Below are 18,343 nucleotides of genomic sequence, written 5' to 3'. Positions count from 1 at the left end.
AGGGGGAAGCTGTAATTTGTCATCTGGTTTGTGGGAGTTCCCTGCTCGCAAACCTCTCTGCAGATGCTCCTGGGGGATTTTCCCAGTGCAACAAGTGGTTGCTGGTTGTCACCGCAATTCATTCTGTTGTTTTTGTTTCCAAATCCAAGGAGCGCAAGTTTCCGAAGTTTGTGTCCAAAGAAATGGAAAACATGTACATTGAGGAGCTGAAGTCATCTGTCAATCTCCTGATGGCAAACTTGGAGAGCATGCCTGTGTCTAAAGGAGGCTCCGAGTTCAAGCTGCAGAAGCTGAAACGCAGCCACAACACCTCAATAATTGACATGGGAGAAGAAAATGAGAACCAGCTTTCCAAGTCAGACGTTGTGTTGTCGTTCTCCCTGGAGGTAAGCTTCACACACATGACAGTGTGCAGAGTTTGTGGGAAAGAAAACCACAGCAGCTGACTTCTGCTCAGTTCAAACTTAAGTTAGGTGAAGAGAGTTCAGTAGAAATCACTTTCTGATCTCCATGAGGAATGGCTCCTCTCTCGGTTACCAGAAGCTTTGCCTGTGGTCAAACACTATGTCCTTTCTGGTGTCTCACCATCTTGTTGGAACAAACTGTGTGAGATAAGCTGTCTGGCATTCCCTGCTGATGTGTATCAAATGGCTCAGAAATCTGCATCATTAACTGACCTCTTCATGTGGCTTGTTACTGAGTGTACCCCAGTAACCCTCAGCCTGTATTCTCCCTGAAACCAGTACAATAATGCAACCCCATAAATGTCAATATGTGTTTAATTATTGCCAGTTAGGGGTGTCACTGTATTTCCCTGCAAGCCTTGCCTCCCCTTGGGAGAATTGTTAAAAATCGCTGGGGTTTGAATGCACCCAACAGATTGACTTGCAGTTTGTGTGGAGATGCTGTGCTTTGCTGGCTCGCTCTTTGCTTTGTGTTGAGCCCTGACCTTCTGCTCAGTGCTTTGTCGAGCAGTTTGTCTGCACAGCCCAGGGGAAGGCAGGGTGCTGCAGGGACCTGCCGTTCCCTCCGACACGGGCTGCCTCAGCCCTGGAAGCAGTGTTGCTGCAGTAGCTGTTTTCAGCCAACTTAATTGTTCTGTGCAAACATATTTGCAGTCTAGGCAAGACATTTACTCCAGGGAGTCATCAGCACACCCATACAGAGTTGTTGTCTGTCAATGAGTGGGTTTATGTTACATTGTCAACACAACTACCAGGATGGGGTCCAAAATGTGGGATGCAGAAAAATCAGAAAATTCTATTTTTGTGTAGTTTCCTGTTTATTTCTCTTCCTGTGGGGTCTCTTGTTATATATATCATGCCAATGCAAAACTTAATGATGCTGGTTGTGCAGTCTCAGAGTTGAACTCATTAGATGTCTGAAACCATCTTTATAATATTCAGCTCAGTCTTATTTAAAAATAGGGCTATGAACCCAGAGATGGTGCCTTCAACAGCAGCATCAAATAAAGCCTGACTTCTAAGCGTTCCCATACAGAGGAGCAGGGAACTGTCAGAAAGCAGTAGACCTCTCTGTTGGAAAAGCCTGTGCAGCGTGTATAGCTGTGCATAAAGGGACTCGCCCTTACAACGGGATGTCTCAAGTCCTTTGCTCCCACTGAACCCCATCTGGTGGGAAGCAGAAGCTCAGTGAAGCACTGACTTCAGGAGCTGGCAAGTCTGTGCACGGCTCTGTGCACGAAACTCTTGCTGCAAGAGAGGTTTTGCCTAAAATGTGTGCTCATCAGAGGGTCTGCGGAGCTCTGTGTGCCAGGGGAGGGATCCTGAGCACAAGGACAGATCAGAAGACCTGAGGAGAGGAATTTTAAACCCCTACTTCATAGGCAGCTGTAATAAAACACAAACAGAAACTCCCACTGTGTGTCTTGTAGAAATGTTTAAGGTACATGGTTAACAGGATTAATCACCTTTAAAAAAAAAAAAAAAAAAAAAAGGATAATTACCTGCAAGAAACTTAGATCGTGATTTCTTAGTAAGAAAGATGGAGAAAGACTTTTTACCAGGGCCTGTAGTGACAGGACAAGGGGCAACAGTTTTAAACTGAAAGAAAGTAGATTTCGATTGAATGTAAGGAAGAAAATGTTTACAATGAGGATGGTGAGACACTGGAACAGGTTGCCCAGAGAAGTTGTGGATGCCTTATCCCTGGAATTGTTCCAGGTCAGGTTGAACAGGGCTCTGAGCAACCTAATCTAGTGAAAGATGTCCCTGCCCATGGCAGGGGGGTTGCACTAGATGATCTTCAAAGGTCAAACCCAAACCATTCTATAATTAATCTTGGAAGTAGGCTTTTGGCACAAGCTGAATAGCTGTGTGCTTTTTTCTGGATTTCACATATTAAGGCACTTTTAGGTTGGGCAGGACCATGTCTGTGAGGCCTGTCTCCTGAAGTTTGGTACAGCCCTGGGCACCCAAGGGATTCAGCTAGCCTGTGTGCAGCCGGAGGGAGACCTCCTGGTCTCCATACAGACCTCGCTGGCTGCCATGGTCCCTGCTCAGCCTGGGCAGTGCCACCGTCCCTGCCCACCTGCCACCGTGAGCATCCAGCAGCACATGGAGGACCCCAGCGCTGGCTGACCCCGCAGGTTCAGCAGCCAGAGCGAGACCTGAAGGAGGCTGCTCCTCTTACACTTCTCTTTCTTTGCCTCGCAGGTTGTCATCATGGAAGTGCAGGGTCTGAAGTCACTGGCCCCCAACCGCATTGTGTACTGCACCATGGAAGTCGAAGGTGGGGAGAAACTGCAGACTGACCAGGCTGAAGCCTCAAAGCCAACGTAAGCCTTGCTTTGCCTTTTGCTCTCTACACCATGCCCTCCTCTGCCCCATCTCTGTGCTGCTGAGCCGCTGCGGCTAGCTCTGGCTCCTGCATGGGGAGGCCAGAGGGGACTCTGAGAAGCAGAGGAGAAACGTGGCCTTCCACGTATGCAGAGCATCGTCCTGCGACTAAGAATGGCACATAAGCCCTGACTGAGAAAAAAAAGTGTTAATAACAGGCTTACGTCTCTTGTAGCCATAGAGACATAAATTTGTGCCTATACGTAAGTACTTTGCTAAATAGGGATGGAGTTAAGCATGTGCTTAGATAAATACTTGTCTGAGTGTCCATCTGAATTGGTGCCATCAGGTGTAGGTACATAAGCTCGTCCTCCTTGTCAGTGGTCCTATGAGAAAGAGAAACAGCTGGCAGGGACATGCTCCAGCAGCCACAGCCAGAGGTGGAAGGGAGGAGCTGGGGAAAGCTTCAAGTCACTCAGCTAAAGCGCTATCTGAGGCCACTCTGCTCTGGTCCAGTTCAAGGGCAGAGTCTTGTTCTGTCCTCCTTGACCTGGTCCCCAAATCCCCAGCCTTGGCCCCATACTTGGCTTTTTTGTCTTCCCCAGATGTTGTTATAAGCCTGCTATTAGTGATTGATCTTTGTTAATTTGGAAGGAAAAAATGATGAATGGCTTATTTCCTTTCCCATTTGTGGGATTAGTTAACTTGAAACACTATCTGTATGGATTTCAGGCAGTTTTCCTCTGGTTCACTGTGGAGATTTCACATTAAATGAAATTCTTGGTGTGCCTCCTCACAGTGGAGAATTGCCAAGGTGATATGAAGCCTCCTCCGGTGGTGGGACACAGTGCAGGAGGGGCTGCTGTTGGGATATTCCCTCTCTGTTCCCATATCCCATTCCCTCCAAGTGACCGGTCGCCAGTGGCGTTTCACCAGGAGCTTCTTAAGCTTGTGGAAGGAAAGCCAAGAACACCCGGCGTGTTACATGCGAGTGCACAAGCGCTGCAGGCAGGCAGTTCAAGGCCAGCTGATGCAGGCAGGGGGAGAGCAGAGCCGAAGGCAGGCTGCCTTCCCTGGGCGGTTGTCCTCACATGGAAGCGCAGAAACTGCTGATGCCTTGCACCCTGCGCTGTACTGGAAGAGCAGGAATCTGCAGTAAGCGGTTTAAAAACAATATTCCCAATCAGGGAAAGTGCTGCAGCCTGGCTTACTTTTCAAAATGCTTTGAAATCTGCTTCAGAGAAGGAAGTAGGAGAGCTGTGCTAGGAAGAAAATTTCCATAAGAACCTGCAGTTGTCACTATTTTAGGTATTTTTGTTGCTTCAGTGGAGAAAGTTGGGCTCTATTTAGGGGAAATTACTACTACTCATACTGAAAAGTACACTTCTGTGCTGGTTTAGCTTGGTCTGTTCATCTCACTTTTGCTCAAGGATCCGTCCTTTCTTATGCAAGCCTTCTTGCTGTTAGCCATAGGACTGTTTATACCAGTGTTGTTGTGAAAATAAGGGCTGCAGGAGTGAGCTCTTTAATTGAGTGGGTCTTTTTATCATAATGAAATGTACAGTGTCTGGGCATGAAGCCATCAGCCCGCAGGAAAATGCAGCCAATGCTGAAGGCTGCGGCGTGATATGAGTTATGCAAGTCCATCACACTCATCCTCTCTCTGCACTGGCTTCCCATAGAGGTGCGAGTCGGGCTTGAAGTCTCCTGGTTTGCTCCATCGCTTGGGCTGATACCTATGGAAAAGCCTTAGGAGGGGAGTAGGTTTGACAGTTGCATTTCTTGAGGGCCCTGGGACTTTTTACTTCCAAAACCAAAGACTACCCAAGCCAAGGCTCCAGAATTGCCTTCCACAGAAACCAGAGACCATCACAGTAAGCTTGTCCTTTTTTCTTCTCCGCATTATAAGTGCTTCTTTCACCTTGCTTCCCCTCCCAGACACAACAGCCCAGGCAGGGAAAACCCTATGAAAGCAATTTACTGCACTTACATTCTCCTCTTCAGAAGAGAAGGAGAGAATGAACCAGACGTGACGGGTTTGTCGTGTTGCTTAATACAAGACCTGAAGGCCCTCAGGTACTCCAGTGATGAGGGCAGTGATAGAAATAGCTCAGAGAAGTCTTTGGTGCATTTTTGAGCGATGCTGCCTTGCAGACAAAAGATCCATGGTCAGCCAAAACAGCCCTCTGGAGTGTCTCTTTAGATGCTGACATCACTCTCACCGAGGTCATTCACACCGTGTTTGCTTGTGTGCTTTTTATCATAAGCAAAACCCTCATTGATAAAGGAACTAGATCAGCAAAAGCATGCTGGACTGCTCTCCAGGGGAGCTCGCTCGCTCCCCAGGCGTCCCAGGTTTTGTGTGCTTTGGCAGGGGATGCTGCCTGGCCTGGGGGTGAGGAGCACGCTGCGAGGATTTTGAGCCTCAGCACTATGAAAGTGTAAATACTGAAGCAGGTTACCCCTGTCCAACCCAAAACTTTTCTATCTCAGAGGCTCAAAAAATAGAAATTCAGGTTAAGTGCCTGTGCTCAGAAGATGCGGTGAATACAGTTCTGGAAACAGACAGTATTTTCTCAGATGAGACTGTAACTCTTCAAACTGCCTGAAATTCAGTTTTGCCATCATCTGGAGGCTCTACAGGCTACAAAAGACTAATTTTCTCATATGCATCAGGGGAAAAAAACTTACATTTGAACAGTAAGATTCACTGGAAGACTTCCCTTTTGTACAACAGCCCTGTGTCCTGGGGAGGTGGAAAGGAGAGTGTCACGGGGCCACACAATCTTGTAGGACATCTTTTTACCCAAGAATGACTCATGGAGTTGTTCACTGTATTCTCACGTGTCCTTGAAATGCCAGCACTCAGCTAAAATGCCCAGGCCACACAACACCGGTGGCAGTGGCTGCTCTTCGTCTCAATGCCATGCCAGGGATGCTAACCTGGGCTCTGCTCCCCTAACAGAAAAAGGCAATTTTCCAGCCAGGGAAGGATTTCCAAAAGCACTGGTCTAGGTCTGTGAGGGATTCACCTTTTGTCTTCCCTGGTGCAAAACCAGCAGTTTTTGCGAATAAGATATTTGAAAGCATCTTAGTGACTTCGGAGCTTGAATCCTGTTTGTAGATCTTGAAAGAGGCAGGGTAGCAGCAAGGTTAGCAGCCATGTGTACCAAGCGATCAGATGAGTCGTGTGCAAGGAGTGTGGCTCTCAGGACGGCCGTAAATACTGGTCTTCTGTTTCTTCTCAAGCTCCATGTTGGATTCCTGACATTTTAAGCCCAATCCCTTCATGTGTGGATTATCTGCCTCAGCGCGGGTACAGAGGATGGCACAGTACTAGAGAAAGCCAGACCTGAAATAGCAAGGGTTATTTCAGATCAGGCTTGCAGTGTATTATTAGTAGTGCTTTTAATAAGTTGTGTAAGAAAAAGCCTTTGTATTATGCCCTAACCCGCAGATGCCTCTACAAAATATCCCAAATACCAGTGCGAGTGGGATTTTACTGCTTTTCATGCTGGGATTGTATTCTTGCAGATCTTCGAGGTTTTTATACCGCTTTTCTTCCCTGCACGTTGTCCTGATGTCTGCCCTCTGCAAAGCGTGGAGAGTGAGGTGGCTCTGCACGTCTCCAACACTCCCCTTCCAGGAGCTGCATTGGCAGCGCTGCCGTTTGCATGGCCTGAGAACAAGGTTGCTGAGGGGTCTGGGAATAGCACAAAAGGTCCAGCCACAGCACCCCTGTCCTACAGTCACTAAAGAGGCTGCTGGATATATTTAAACAGTGACCTGTGCTTGTAGCAGTGCTCATGGGCTGTACCAGTGATTCATCTTATCATATCGCCTTTTTCTGATGTGAGCAGAACAAAAGAAAACAGAGACCCAAACAAGAGTAAGATCCTACGTGCCTTGTAAATAAACGCAGTATATTCACCTGGACGTACTTCAGCATGCAGACAAGTCTCATTCTCCCCTGGCTCACAGTAGTGAGAATCAGGTGCATTCAACTTAGCTGAACCATTTGGGTTAAAAGCAGTAGATAAGTGGTTCGGGGTGAATCTGGGCAACCTGTCTGGGCATTTTGGCATGCCTGAGAAGGGACGGAGGTGTGGGCTGCTCCTCTGACTCTGGAAGTGCCTTCATTTGGAGGTTAAATATCCCTCCTTGCAGAGCAACCTCTCCAGGACTAGTGCAAGAGTTGTGCAGTAGCTCAGAGTATGAGAAGTGAGGATGAAGCTTACTATTTTTGAAGGAGGAAAGATCACTCTTTATTGCCTGTTGTTTTTTTTTTTTTTTTCCTCCTGCACTTTTCTTAAGCATGTGCCATAGGGCCGTGCTGGAGAGAGGACACTCAATGGGTCTCATCTGACTCTGTGTCACTTCTTACGTTGTTTGTTGTGACCAAGAGCTTGGCCCTCCTGCCCTTTCCAGAAATTCACTCTTGATAAAGTAAAGTCTTTGGTAAACTTTTAAACCCCTCCATCTCTGTTCCCTTAGCCACTGTGCTAGGAGAGAGGGATGCCCTGTTTTGTCTTTGTGCTCACGCCTGATGCTGCTCCCTGATTTGCTTTCAAGGTGCTCTGACGGCTCAGCTGCTTATCTCTGCTGCCACAGGCTGCCCTTGTTTGGATCCCTACACCAAACCCTCCAAGCTTATCGCTCGACTAGGGTCTTCATTTCAAACTGGTGTGCCGCATCCAGCAGAGCCCTCTGCCTGACCGTGAGGAGGGACAGGAACGCCACAGCGTCCTTCCTCAGCGCCCTTCCGTGACTGTCTCCTTCGGGAGGATGGGCACGGAGCAGCAAAGGGAGAAGCTCTGCGGGAAGGGAGGCTGGTGAGCAGGGATGCCCTCTCTCTCTTTGCAGAAGGGGAAAATCTGGTCTCTTCATTCAGGAATTCCCTGCCTCAGGCCCTGGAGTTTGAAGTGATGCTCAGTGGCTTTGCGCGGAGTAGGAGCGTGATAAGAGCATTTTGTTGCAGTCAGTGTTTTGCTGTCACAGTTAGTTGGGAGATGGGAACACTTCCCCCTGGTAAAATAAGAAAGGTCCTTTCAAGATGTATAAATTACAAATATTCTGCATGCTGCAGAACAAATTTAGCTCCACTAAACTAAAGGGGTTTATACTGATGCAAGTGAGAGCAGAGTTTATCCCATAATTCATGTTGTGTATCCCTCCGTACAGCTGTTGGTGCCATGCCTGGTAGGTCTCTTCCAGACATGTGTGGATCTGCAGTCCAGGAGGCTGGCCACTGCTCTTAGCATTGCTGTCCCGGCTGCTGTGACAGCCCTGCGGGCTCTGCAGGCAGGCAGGAGAATCAGCCGCCTTAGACTTCCCGGCATCAGCTGGGTGCTCTGAGCCCCTGCCACACTCAGAGCTGTTGCTGTGCTGCAGAGGTATCACACCATGGCAAAGTTCAGGCAGAAGACCTGCCTGGCTACACAGTTTTAAACAGTCATTCATATTTAGGTTTGCATTCCTAGCTAAGCCCTGTGTAAGCAAAATTCATGATGCTGGGTAAAAAACAAAGCAAAAGGGAATTTTAGGAGATAGCTGCTTTTTTTTGCTTTTTTTTTCTCTCCTTCCTCTTCTAGTTGGCTTCAGCATTAAATATAAGCTGTCTTAATTACCCGGACTGATTGGCTTGCCTTTCCAGTTGCATGATTTCATTTCAGAGCTGTGCAGATGTTTACAGCTCTTTTTCCTTAGGAAACCTCCAGGAGCCTTATGAACATGTCAGAGTAGGTGACTGGGGAGAGCTAACATCAGACACCCTCACTTCTGAGATACAGCCCTCGTCCCTGGGGTGAGGGTCTGAGCAGAGGGTCAGTCTGCCCCGAGGCATCTGTTGGGGAAATGTCTTCCAGGAGAGATCTTCAGCTTTGCTCTCTGCGTGCACGGTGCGGATGCTCTGAGCCCATGATGCTGCCAGGCTCAGAGGTGACAAAGACAGGGACAGGAACTTCAGGGGAGTTGCTTTTAGCCCCTCTGTCTAGGGCTGAAGGGTGCAAAGTGGTGTCCAAATCCCCTACACAAGAATTCTTCACTTACAGCTATTTAGCATGTCTAGGAGCCAGTTTTCCGATGAGACTGTGCACGGCTTTGCACCTGAAGGGTGCTGCTGTTAGTTCAGTTTGACCTGCTCTTCAAATCCCCTTTCGTGCGTGTGATGGTATTTCCATAACGCTCCTGAGATTTATGCTATGACATGACCGTTTTTGAAAGTGGAGGCTGTGGACAAGTCGTTAAGCACAGCAAAAAATGCACTAAAAAGTTATTGCCCAGGTGCAAGCGTGTGATCTGTTATGGGAAGTCTTCACACAAGTGGTTTAGTGGCCTTTTTAATTAGAAATTCAGAACCTCTTCTGATGCTTCCTTGTAGCTGCTCTGCGGAGTGGTTCTATAAAAAATCTGCTTTAGATTAAGCAGCTGAGTTTTTCCCCAGAATAAAGGCAAGGCCCCATAGGGATTCCCTTACCCCGAGTGTCACTCAGACGGCCGCACTGCCATGGTGCAGCCTCCTGGGCAGCAGATGGTGATCCCAGGTATGATCCTACTCCCAGAGGTCTCATGTGTGGTCCCTCCTCTCTCCTGTTCTATAAATGTTACACTAGAAATTGTGTTGAAGAATAATGAAGGCTTGTCTCTACAGACTTACCTTTTGTAGTTGGGTTCTCTGGTATCAAGTAAGTGCAAGCTCTGGCTGTTTTCCCTGACCTTTAGAGCATACATCTTTCACAGATGAATGTCTCTCTCATCTTGCCAGCTGTCTAATTTCTTGAGTGTTCCTATGCACTTGGGAATTATGTATTCCTGTGATAGCGCATACATTCAAATTTAAGTATTCCAGAAGGTGTGATGATGCCCAAGGCGATTTTCATTGACACCCGTCTGCTTCATCACTCCTATGCATGCAACCCTAAGATGGGATAGCGAAGACCAAAAGGACATTGAAATGAGATTGAGAGTCAGTGATCTGAAATAGTGCTGAATTAAGAGGAGGACTGCAAAACAGAAGTCCTGGGATACAGTCGTCTTGTTTAATGCTCATGGTGGGTGTTTTAAAAAAAAAATAAGCCATACCTTAGTGCGAGTTCTGCACGTCACTTGCCGAGGGAAAGGCAGGGGATGAGAGATGTGAAAAGTGCCCAGTTGTTGGTTTATTTATTAAGTGCTGTGTACAAGTAGTGCACATTGTTATTTAATGAGGGGTACTGCTATTGCTGGTTGCAAAGCAGTGTAGAGAGATAGAGAGCATGCTTTAAAGAATTGGTATTGTGCCTACTCTGGCCTGGACAGAGCTCTGGAAGAGGGAATGGTTTAATGGGAAGGCCAATCTTGGCAGTGATTTCTCAACATTTTAGTTGTCCTTTCTGTGAAATGAAGGTAGGGAGGCCTGTTGCCTTTGTGAATGTGCTAGGTCTCCGAATGAACAGCAGCGCTGTGTCTGAAAGCACTTAAAGGGAGCTATGTACTGTTGTCACTACATGGGCAAAGAGGACAAGGCATGCTCGTGGAGAGAGGAGCTTGCAAACATGGCTGGAGTGCAGACAGACAGTGTTTTCTTTAACCCCTTCCAGAGCAACACCAAGGAGTTTCAGATTGAAAAAGTCCGTGAAAGGCAGGACACAGCACACAGGAGTGTCTTGCCCAGCTCACCGTCTTTCACACTGTTGCCAAAAGGCCTTGTAGGCAAATAAAGCTGAGAGCATCTGCAGCAACTCCCATTCCACGGCTTAGAGGAGGTGAGAAGGGGGATCCCAGCAGCTGCATGATCCGTCAGGATGTGGGAAGAGGGCTCACCAGCCCCTGACGGTTGCTGAAGGAAGGATGAAGTCCTGCAAGTCAGGGGTTGCTGAGCCCTGCGATCATTGTCAGGCCAGAGACACAAAATGCATGTCTAGGGACAGATCTCCCATGGAAACAAAGGACGTGGAGTTAGCGTATTTGCTCTAGCTCTTCTCAGTGGCTGTGTGTCCCTGGGCCAGTGGCTGGCTCAGTCCTTGCTTTGGGCTTCCTATCCATGAAACCAGGGCAATGCTTCTACTTCACAGCAGAGAAAATGCTCCTGACCGAGGTGGCTGGGTGGGCATCATCTGCTGGAAGTGCCCACTCGTCCCCACTGACCCAGGAGATGCCAGGATGGCTTTGCTTCTAGCCATCAGAAGTTAGGCAAGACAAGCCCCATCCGAAGTGTCTGGCTGGATCTGGCCTTCCTGTCCTGGGTCCTGGGTTAGGAGAATATAGGACAGCAAAAACGTGAGTGGTGGCACAACAAGAGACGGTCTCACGGCTCTTGTTCCTCTCTTTAGCTGATTTTGGAAGAGTACCTTCTGCCATTTTCTGCTCTGTTTACATTTAAGAAATATTTCACTGCTCTCCTCTACTGAATTTTATAAAGGAGGGTCTAGACTATTTTGGCACAAACCCAGTAAGCTGTATTTTCAGGCAGAGGATTTCTGTCTCCTTTTCCATGGTCTGTGCTTGTGAGACACTGAGTTTCTATAAAGCTGGCAGTGCATGGCTTTAGTGAGTCTAAACCATAACCAGGCCTTAACTAGCTGCAGTCCTTTGCAGTTGTGTTTTCTTTCAGGGTGATAAGATTTGGTAGAAGTGATTAACTATGTCTGAATTAAATAATCGTTCTGTGAAATGAGCAGCTCTGTGGCTGGTTCAGTGGAGCATCTTTGGCCAAAGGAAACTTTGATTAGCACGTGCGTGGCATTGCAGTCACCTTGTACAAGAAGTGGTAACAGGCACTTGCACAGAGACCCATTTCATGAATGAAACTCTTAACTCATGCTGTATCCAAACCCGATATACTGATAAAGCACATACAGTAGGCAGCCCTTGTAAAAGCAATTATTCTTTCAGTTCAGACCTCCCAGTAAAAGGTTGCTGGGCTTACATTTCCATTTCCTCCTGCTGAGCTTTTCTCCTCTAATTGTAATATCATAGCATTAAGCGAGAGCACAGGGCATTTGAAAAGCAGTCGTCATTTAAATCACGCTAAGTAATCACGCTACTTATTTTCCCTGTTCACACCCCGAAGATTGTGGTGAATAGCATTGCCATAAATTCTCATCCCAGCCAGCTGCGGGGTTTCTGCAGTAGAGCACAGCCCGGGGTGCAGCGGGCTGGGAGGGGTGCGTGGTCCTGGGCCCGGGGGGGAGGCTGGGCCGGGTGCAGGCATGGCAGGGGGACATCTCTGGGGCAGGAATGCCACCTCGTGGCCGTAAATAGCTATTATGTGATTAAATCCATCTCCCATCCCTTCTTACAACTTCCCCTGTGTATCAGCTGTGCTTAGGAAACACTTCATGCTGAAATCAAGCTCTGCATTTTCTGTGTAGCAAAGATCGTCCTTTTTTGGGTTCCTAAAGCTGTGCTGTCGGCCTCAGCAGCTCCTCTTGGCTGCGGTGCCCTGGCAGCCGAGTGACACGGTGCTGGCACAGGAACGGGGTCTGCGGGGACGGCTTGTGAGCCACAAGCTGATCAAGAGCAGACCTTCACAGGCTTTGCTTTGCTGCAGTCTCCGTCAGCTTTACCCTATTCCTTTTGCACCTTGCACACTCAGACGCAGATGTGATGCTCTCCTAGACATATTTCTTTCTCAGCCGGCAGCCATAGTGTTGCTGTAGCCAGTTTGAGGGTGTGGGAGTTGCAGCTCCTGGAGGGAGAGATGGTGCTTTTTATCAGCTGTCTGGTACTGCTGGCTGCATGATGTTAAGCAAGATGGTGTCTGCGTGCATGACACTTACATTGTGTCTCAGAGCTGTGGGAACAAAAAATGGACAGTCCGTGAAATGCTGGAGGTTGGAAGACATCCTTAGCTGCTGCTAGGAGGAGTCCAGTCCTTAGGGACGTGCTGTCTCTGCTCACCTTTTGATTAACACCGTAGTGCTTTCTGCAGTGGTGGTTTGGGGTAAATGAACACCCTTTTTGTAAGCAAAAGGATTACTAATGATACTTTTTTTTAACAGAGAGAGTGTTATATGCTCAGCAGGAATTAGGACATCAGAGGAAATGACGGATTGACTCAGAGAGCCCTCAGGTTATCCCATCAGAGCAGATGTCAGTGCTCCATGCAGAGACATGGCCTCACCCAGTGTTACGTAGCTCCAGGGGAAGGCAGGTACAGCCACCGCTGCCGGCCAGTGCCTCCATGCGTGCGGGGATGCTGACTTGACAGCCACCTGCACAGTAGCTGCATCGGTGGAAGCAGGTTTTACCGTCGTTATAAAGTCTGTGCAGGAAAATCTAGGAGGAATCAAATCTGTTTGTGCTGTCACTCCCACTTCAACTCAGCTTCTTCTGAGGGGATGGTACTGAAAGGCTGTTCTGTCAGCAGACAGAGAGGAGAGGAAACAAATGTGAACAAAAATAGGCCGCATTGTCAATCTGTGTCTGATGACTTTGGTTATCCTCTTCTGAAGGTGAGTAAACACATCGAGCTCTTACCGTGGGAGGAATCCCAGAGGAGGCTCAGCAGCTCTTGGGAATCAAGCCGTGTTATGGATGCAAACCGTTCTTGATCCATATCTACAGGCAGAGTGGAAAGGTGCCTTTCTTAGCACCTGAATTGTATTTCCTAGCCTAGGACATTTTCACACAAGCAGAAACATAGAAGGTTCTCTGCATCTATATATATCCTTTGAGATTTTCATTTCAGATCTTTTTTGCGTAGCTGCAGCAGTCACCTCCAGCACCCCTCTTTAGCAGTGGAAAGACAGGGGCGCTTTTAGGGCAGGCTTCATTTTCTCTGCTTGCTGCCTCTAAATTGGGATGAGGCAAATTAAGGCCTAACTCCACTGACTATTAATTAGATATCTCCTTATTACAATAGCAGGAGCCCAAGGCAGGTGACATGGGCACGTGTACATGGTAGTACAGTCCCCTAAATTTGGGTTTTTCCACAGTTGTGATCTGTCTCATGTCTTGGCATCCTCTCCTGCTAGCTAAAGGTCAAATCCTATCCTTGGAGCCATAGTTCCATTTAAGGCCCTCTGCGGCATGTAAAATCCAATCTCAGTCCCACAAAAACACCAAACGGATTAAATAACTTGCTATTTTGCCAGTGGATGGCTGCTGCTGGTGGAGGAACTGCCACCTACCGTACTTCATCCACAGCGCGATGCACTTGCTGAATGCTGCAGAGCAGGCAGGACGCCCTTTCCTCTTTGTTTGGTGTCTTTACACCCTATTTTGTTTCTGACTACATAATTTTTTATCTTTCAATAATGATATCTCTTGAGAAGCTGTATCGCCAACTGGGTTATGTTTTGTAGAAGAATTCAAGTGATCTCAGTCAAGGTTTGTAGTCCTACTGCAATAAGTTGCAAACCGGTTTGTAACTGTCCCCAATCCAGCATCCCCAAACTGGCTGTGGTTTATGGGCATTCCCCCACTGAAACCGAGATGCGCGTGGAGCTGCACCCTGAGGGTCTCCAGCTGGGTGACCCAGCCTGTGGATTTTCTTGGAGAGCCTAAAAAAAAGCCTGAACTCTTCTGTTGCCTTTGGGTTTCTTCAAATCCCAAAGACACAAACCAAAAACCTATTAACCATTGCCATTACCCGTGAGAGTTGCAAAAAATACATATTTTCCCAAAGGCTTTGGGGTGCCCTACTTCTTTTTATTACTGCTTTGTGACCCAGCTGGTGCAGGTGTGAGCACCTGCCTCCGCCACGTGTCGTGGACACGTCCGTGCTGCCGCATCCCCTGCCCGTTCGGTGCCTCACCAGCACTGCTCCCAAAGAGGAGCGAGCTGTCTGCTTTCCCAGTGCCTGCTTGTGAAGGGCTCAGCACATGGGCAGCGTTGTCTTGTTTACATCATTCCTAGAAGTTCACAAATACCCATTTCTGAAAATGAAACGAGTATTTTCATCCCGGTGGAATTAATGCCGTCCCTGCATCAGGTTTTCCTGTTGAGCTGAGTAAGTCTGTGTGCGCTCCATTATAATGAACTGCAGCCTCAGAGTAAACACACTTAAAAGCTGTTTATTTTCTTCCTTGCTGGTATCTCAAGAAATACATAAAAACAAAGCACACCTTAACATCACATTAGAGAAATGAGCGTAGCCAACTCCATCAGCTGCGTGAAGGTGGGTTAGCTGGGTGTCTGGTGTGCTTCTTCTCTAACTTTGTTTTTCCCAGTGCTTGAGCTTCAGGCATACATGATTTATGGCTCAAGATCTAAGGCTGCTCCCTGGTAAGGTCTCTTCTGAGAGTGGAGGAGTGCTTGAAGAAAGAAAACCATCATTTGTTAGGCAGGATTTCTGGAAGAACTAAACCAAGACTGTACGTAGCATTTCACTCTCCCAGCGGTGAAGCGGGATCGGAGCTCTCCATCCCCAGAGTGGGATCCAGCTCCAGCAGGCACCATGGCTGGCCACCACAGTCAGCCAATAAACCAAGGCTGGTTAAAAGCATCGCACCCAGACAAGGTGAAGCAGTGACCCAGCAAAAGGTTACTTTGCTGGCATGTTGTTTCCTCAAAAAACAGGAAGTGTCTGTCAGGCTGCTGTCTGTGCCACCCTCTTGATGGGCTTCCCTCCACCAGCTGGCTTGCTTTGGAGACCGAACTACAAATACACCAGGAGGGACATAGACAGACTGGTGGGGTGCCAGGAGAGAAGAGGTGAGGGATGTGGGTGAAGAGAAGTGCATGAAGCACAACCCTTCCCTGCCTGCAGCAGCAGCAGCGCACGAGGGAGGCAGCTGGTCATTGCGTTCTCACCAGATCCCGTTCTGGCAGCAGAGGACAGCAAGTGAGGTTAAGCTGGCCTTTCAAATTTTGTCCCAGACATGATCACATGTATTAAAGGCCTTTCAGATGGACTGCCCTGCCTCCGTACGCAACCAGCTGCAGGAAGGCATTGGGTGCTGGTTGAGGTGGCTGTGCCCCTGCAGGGATGGAGGCAGCTGCATTCCCGAGGACATGCTCCGGGCCTGGGAGGGGACAGGCATTGCTGCTGATGTGCTTCTGTTTCAAAAACGATACTGAGCAGTAGTTCAATAAACTAGTGCAAATCTGGACAACATGCAGGAATATTATTCTGCAATATTCTTTACTTAAGTAGTAAACTTGTGGGAACAAGCATCTCCTGCAGAGGGGTGCCGTGTCCCAGGATCCTGCTGTGCACATTGAGTGTAATGCACACCTGGAGTGAAGCCACAGAGGGAAGAGCGTAGCTCTCCTTTAATACACATTTTTATTTTTATTTTCTGGTTTTTTTCATGTTTATTCCATGCAAGCTGGCAAGCAAACCCATTTCAATAAATACATCTGGAGAGGGAGAAAAGGTGTCCTCTGGCAGTTTTGAAGCCCGTGAAAACTGGTCATAGATCATGTTTAAATGTCAACCCAGTTGAAAGCACATCACTCTCCAGCTGCTCCCACGTTAGCCTACTGACAGGCTGAGCTGGTTAGCAGGGCTGATTCATGGCCCAGCAATATAATTCAGTTGCACTTGTTCATTATTTATAGAAATCACAGGCATCGATGTTCTGGCCAGATCAAGTTACAAGAGCGATGATGGAAGGAAGGGTTGCTGTTTCAAATTAGGCAGGGGCTAAGCAGACTTGCTGGAGACCACAGTACATGAATGAAAGAATTTAATGCATTCTCCTGGGTACTAACATGTATGTTCGCTTTTGGGAAGGTCCTGGGTACTAAAATTTCACTTAGAGGAACTTACACACAAGAGGTGAATAGAAATGATTAAGTCAATGTCTCTCAAGGACAGCTGAGAAGATTGTAGGTTAGGCCACATAAGTGGGATATCGTGGAGAAAAACAGCAGGCAATGTGAGGAGACTGGGTGGTCTTACTTGTCTTGTCCATAAGTGGGAAGGGCTGAGCAGCATCAGCCTGAAGGTTTGCCAGAAGATCGCCAACGTGTTGCTTGAAACAGCAGACAGCAGCTTGGTCTGAGCAGCCTGGCACCTGCGTCGGCAATGGCATCACGTTCCCTCCGTGTGCCGGTCAGGACAGGGCCTGTGAGAGCTCCCAGATGCTCCTGAAATCAGACAGGTAGGCCCATCCTTCAAGTGCTCCACATTAGACAAGCCCACGGAGGTAGGTTGGGACAAGGGTGACCTTCCTCCCTTGTCGTCTACTCGTGCTCTCTGGATATGTGTCATTTTATGTTTCAGTCAGAAAAAGCTCCCAGCGCTTTAGGCTGTTTGGTTAGTAACTGTGATGGCACCTCTAGGTGAATCCGTAGACACAGAGTCTACAGTGATGATGTACTTATTTTGCATATAAAAGGTAAAACAAGCGCCAGTATTTGTCAAGTTAGCACCTGGGGCACATCTCATCCTCTGGCTCTTTGCAGCCAGAAGAGTTTAGCTACTTATCCTAAGTTTGATGTCTAACTAGAAACTCTGGAGATGCAAGTAGATCCTACAGGTATCACTGGAACAGCACAGATGCAATAAATAGGGCGATAATTCTAGCAAAGTCCTTATGCCTGGCAGCATTTCTTGGCCAGCTCCAGGCTTTGGGATATACTGGGCAATAAGAAATGCTGGGCTGAGGGTTTCAGGAGGGATTCAGACCGTTAATATGGTCCTAACTGAGAAGGTACTGTCAGGATTTTTCTGCTCCTATCTTTCTTTTCTCTGATGTGTATATATATCCTTTTGGCCAGAATGACATTATTTGTCCTCGTTTTCAGATGTACTATTGCTCTAAAGTGTAAGCATGAGCTCTGTGATATGGGGACAAGATAGTGTGGCTACTTCATGAGAAGATTTGTCCAGAAGAGGTCCCAAGGCACTTTCCCAACAAATATACTCCTGCAGTAATAACCTGCTTGGTTATTAAATAGGGAAATGAAACCATTACATTGTTAGTCCCTCAGAAGATCCTAATACCTAACTACTGGCCAGAGCTAATTTTCTGAACAATAATTTAATACACAGCACAGATAAACCGCATACTTAGATTGAATACAAATGATGTTTCAGTGACATGAAATATGGCCTTATGCTGAGCATCACTATGGCAACTAATGACATCACCGCAGGCTTCAACCTGCACAAAACCCAACTTCTGAGGGTCTCTATTTGTTGGCGCGGATCTTTTCAGGGCTTTTGGGGGTATGAATATGTAAGCACCACAGTGTTGTCAAGGGTTTGCTATGTATGTTTACTGTCATTTGAAACATTTATTCCCTTTGTGGTTAATGCTGTTCTCATGAAGGAAACCTAATGAAAATTACTGTTTGTATTTGGTTAGTAACATTTGTTGATAACATATGGTCTGGGAATGCTTCAGCAAATAAGAGCCTTTTAATAGTAAACAGAGATATGAGTTCTATAAAGCAGATGCTGTCAAAATACACAGTGTAAGGTTGGATATTTTCTTACTCTTGCCTCTTACCCAAAGCAAGATTATCTTCCTACTTTCCCTGCTGGTGACAATGCAGTTGTTTCAAGAGAGATAACAGAACCTGTGACCTGAAGCTGCAATTAGAAAATAAGGTTGTTTCTTGGTTCTTATGCTTAAAATGTTTATTACGTAGCTGATGGCTTGCACATGAAA

The 18,343-nt window shown here is 47.4% G+C and overlaps 1 protein-coding gene across 4 annotated transcripts in view; it reads left to right on the top strand.

The window, feature by feature from the left end:
• CADPS (calcium dependent secretion activator) overlaps positions 1–18,343 on the top strand; it is a gene marked incomplete at both ends in the record, with an annotated part of 223,892 nt that overhangs the window by 87,519 nt on the left and 118,030 nt on the right. For all 4 annotated transcript variants that reach the window (XM_082322562.1, XM_082322559.1, XM_082322560.1 and 1 more), the window contains 2 exons: positions 150–386; positions 2,676–2,797. In XM_082322562.1, the coding sequence (XP_082178688.1) occupies positions 150–386; positions 2,676–2,797 (359 nt within the window). The remainder of the gene's footprint in view (positions 1–149; positions 387–2,675; positions 2,798–18,343) is intronic.

This window comes from Platalea leucorodia (genome assembly GCF_965183815.1).
Source record: "Platalea leucorodia genome assembly, chromosome: 9".
NCBI lineage: Eukaryota > Metazoa > Chordata > Aves > Pelecaniformes > Threskiornithidae > Platalea > Platalea leucorodia.
The sequence above is the reverse complement of the archived record's forward strand: the minus strand, read 5'-3'. Positions and strand labels throughout refer to the sequence as shown.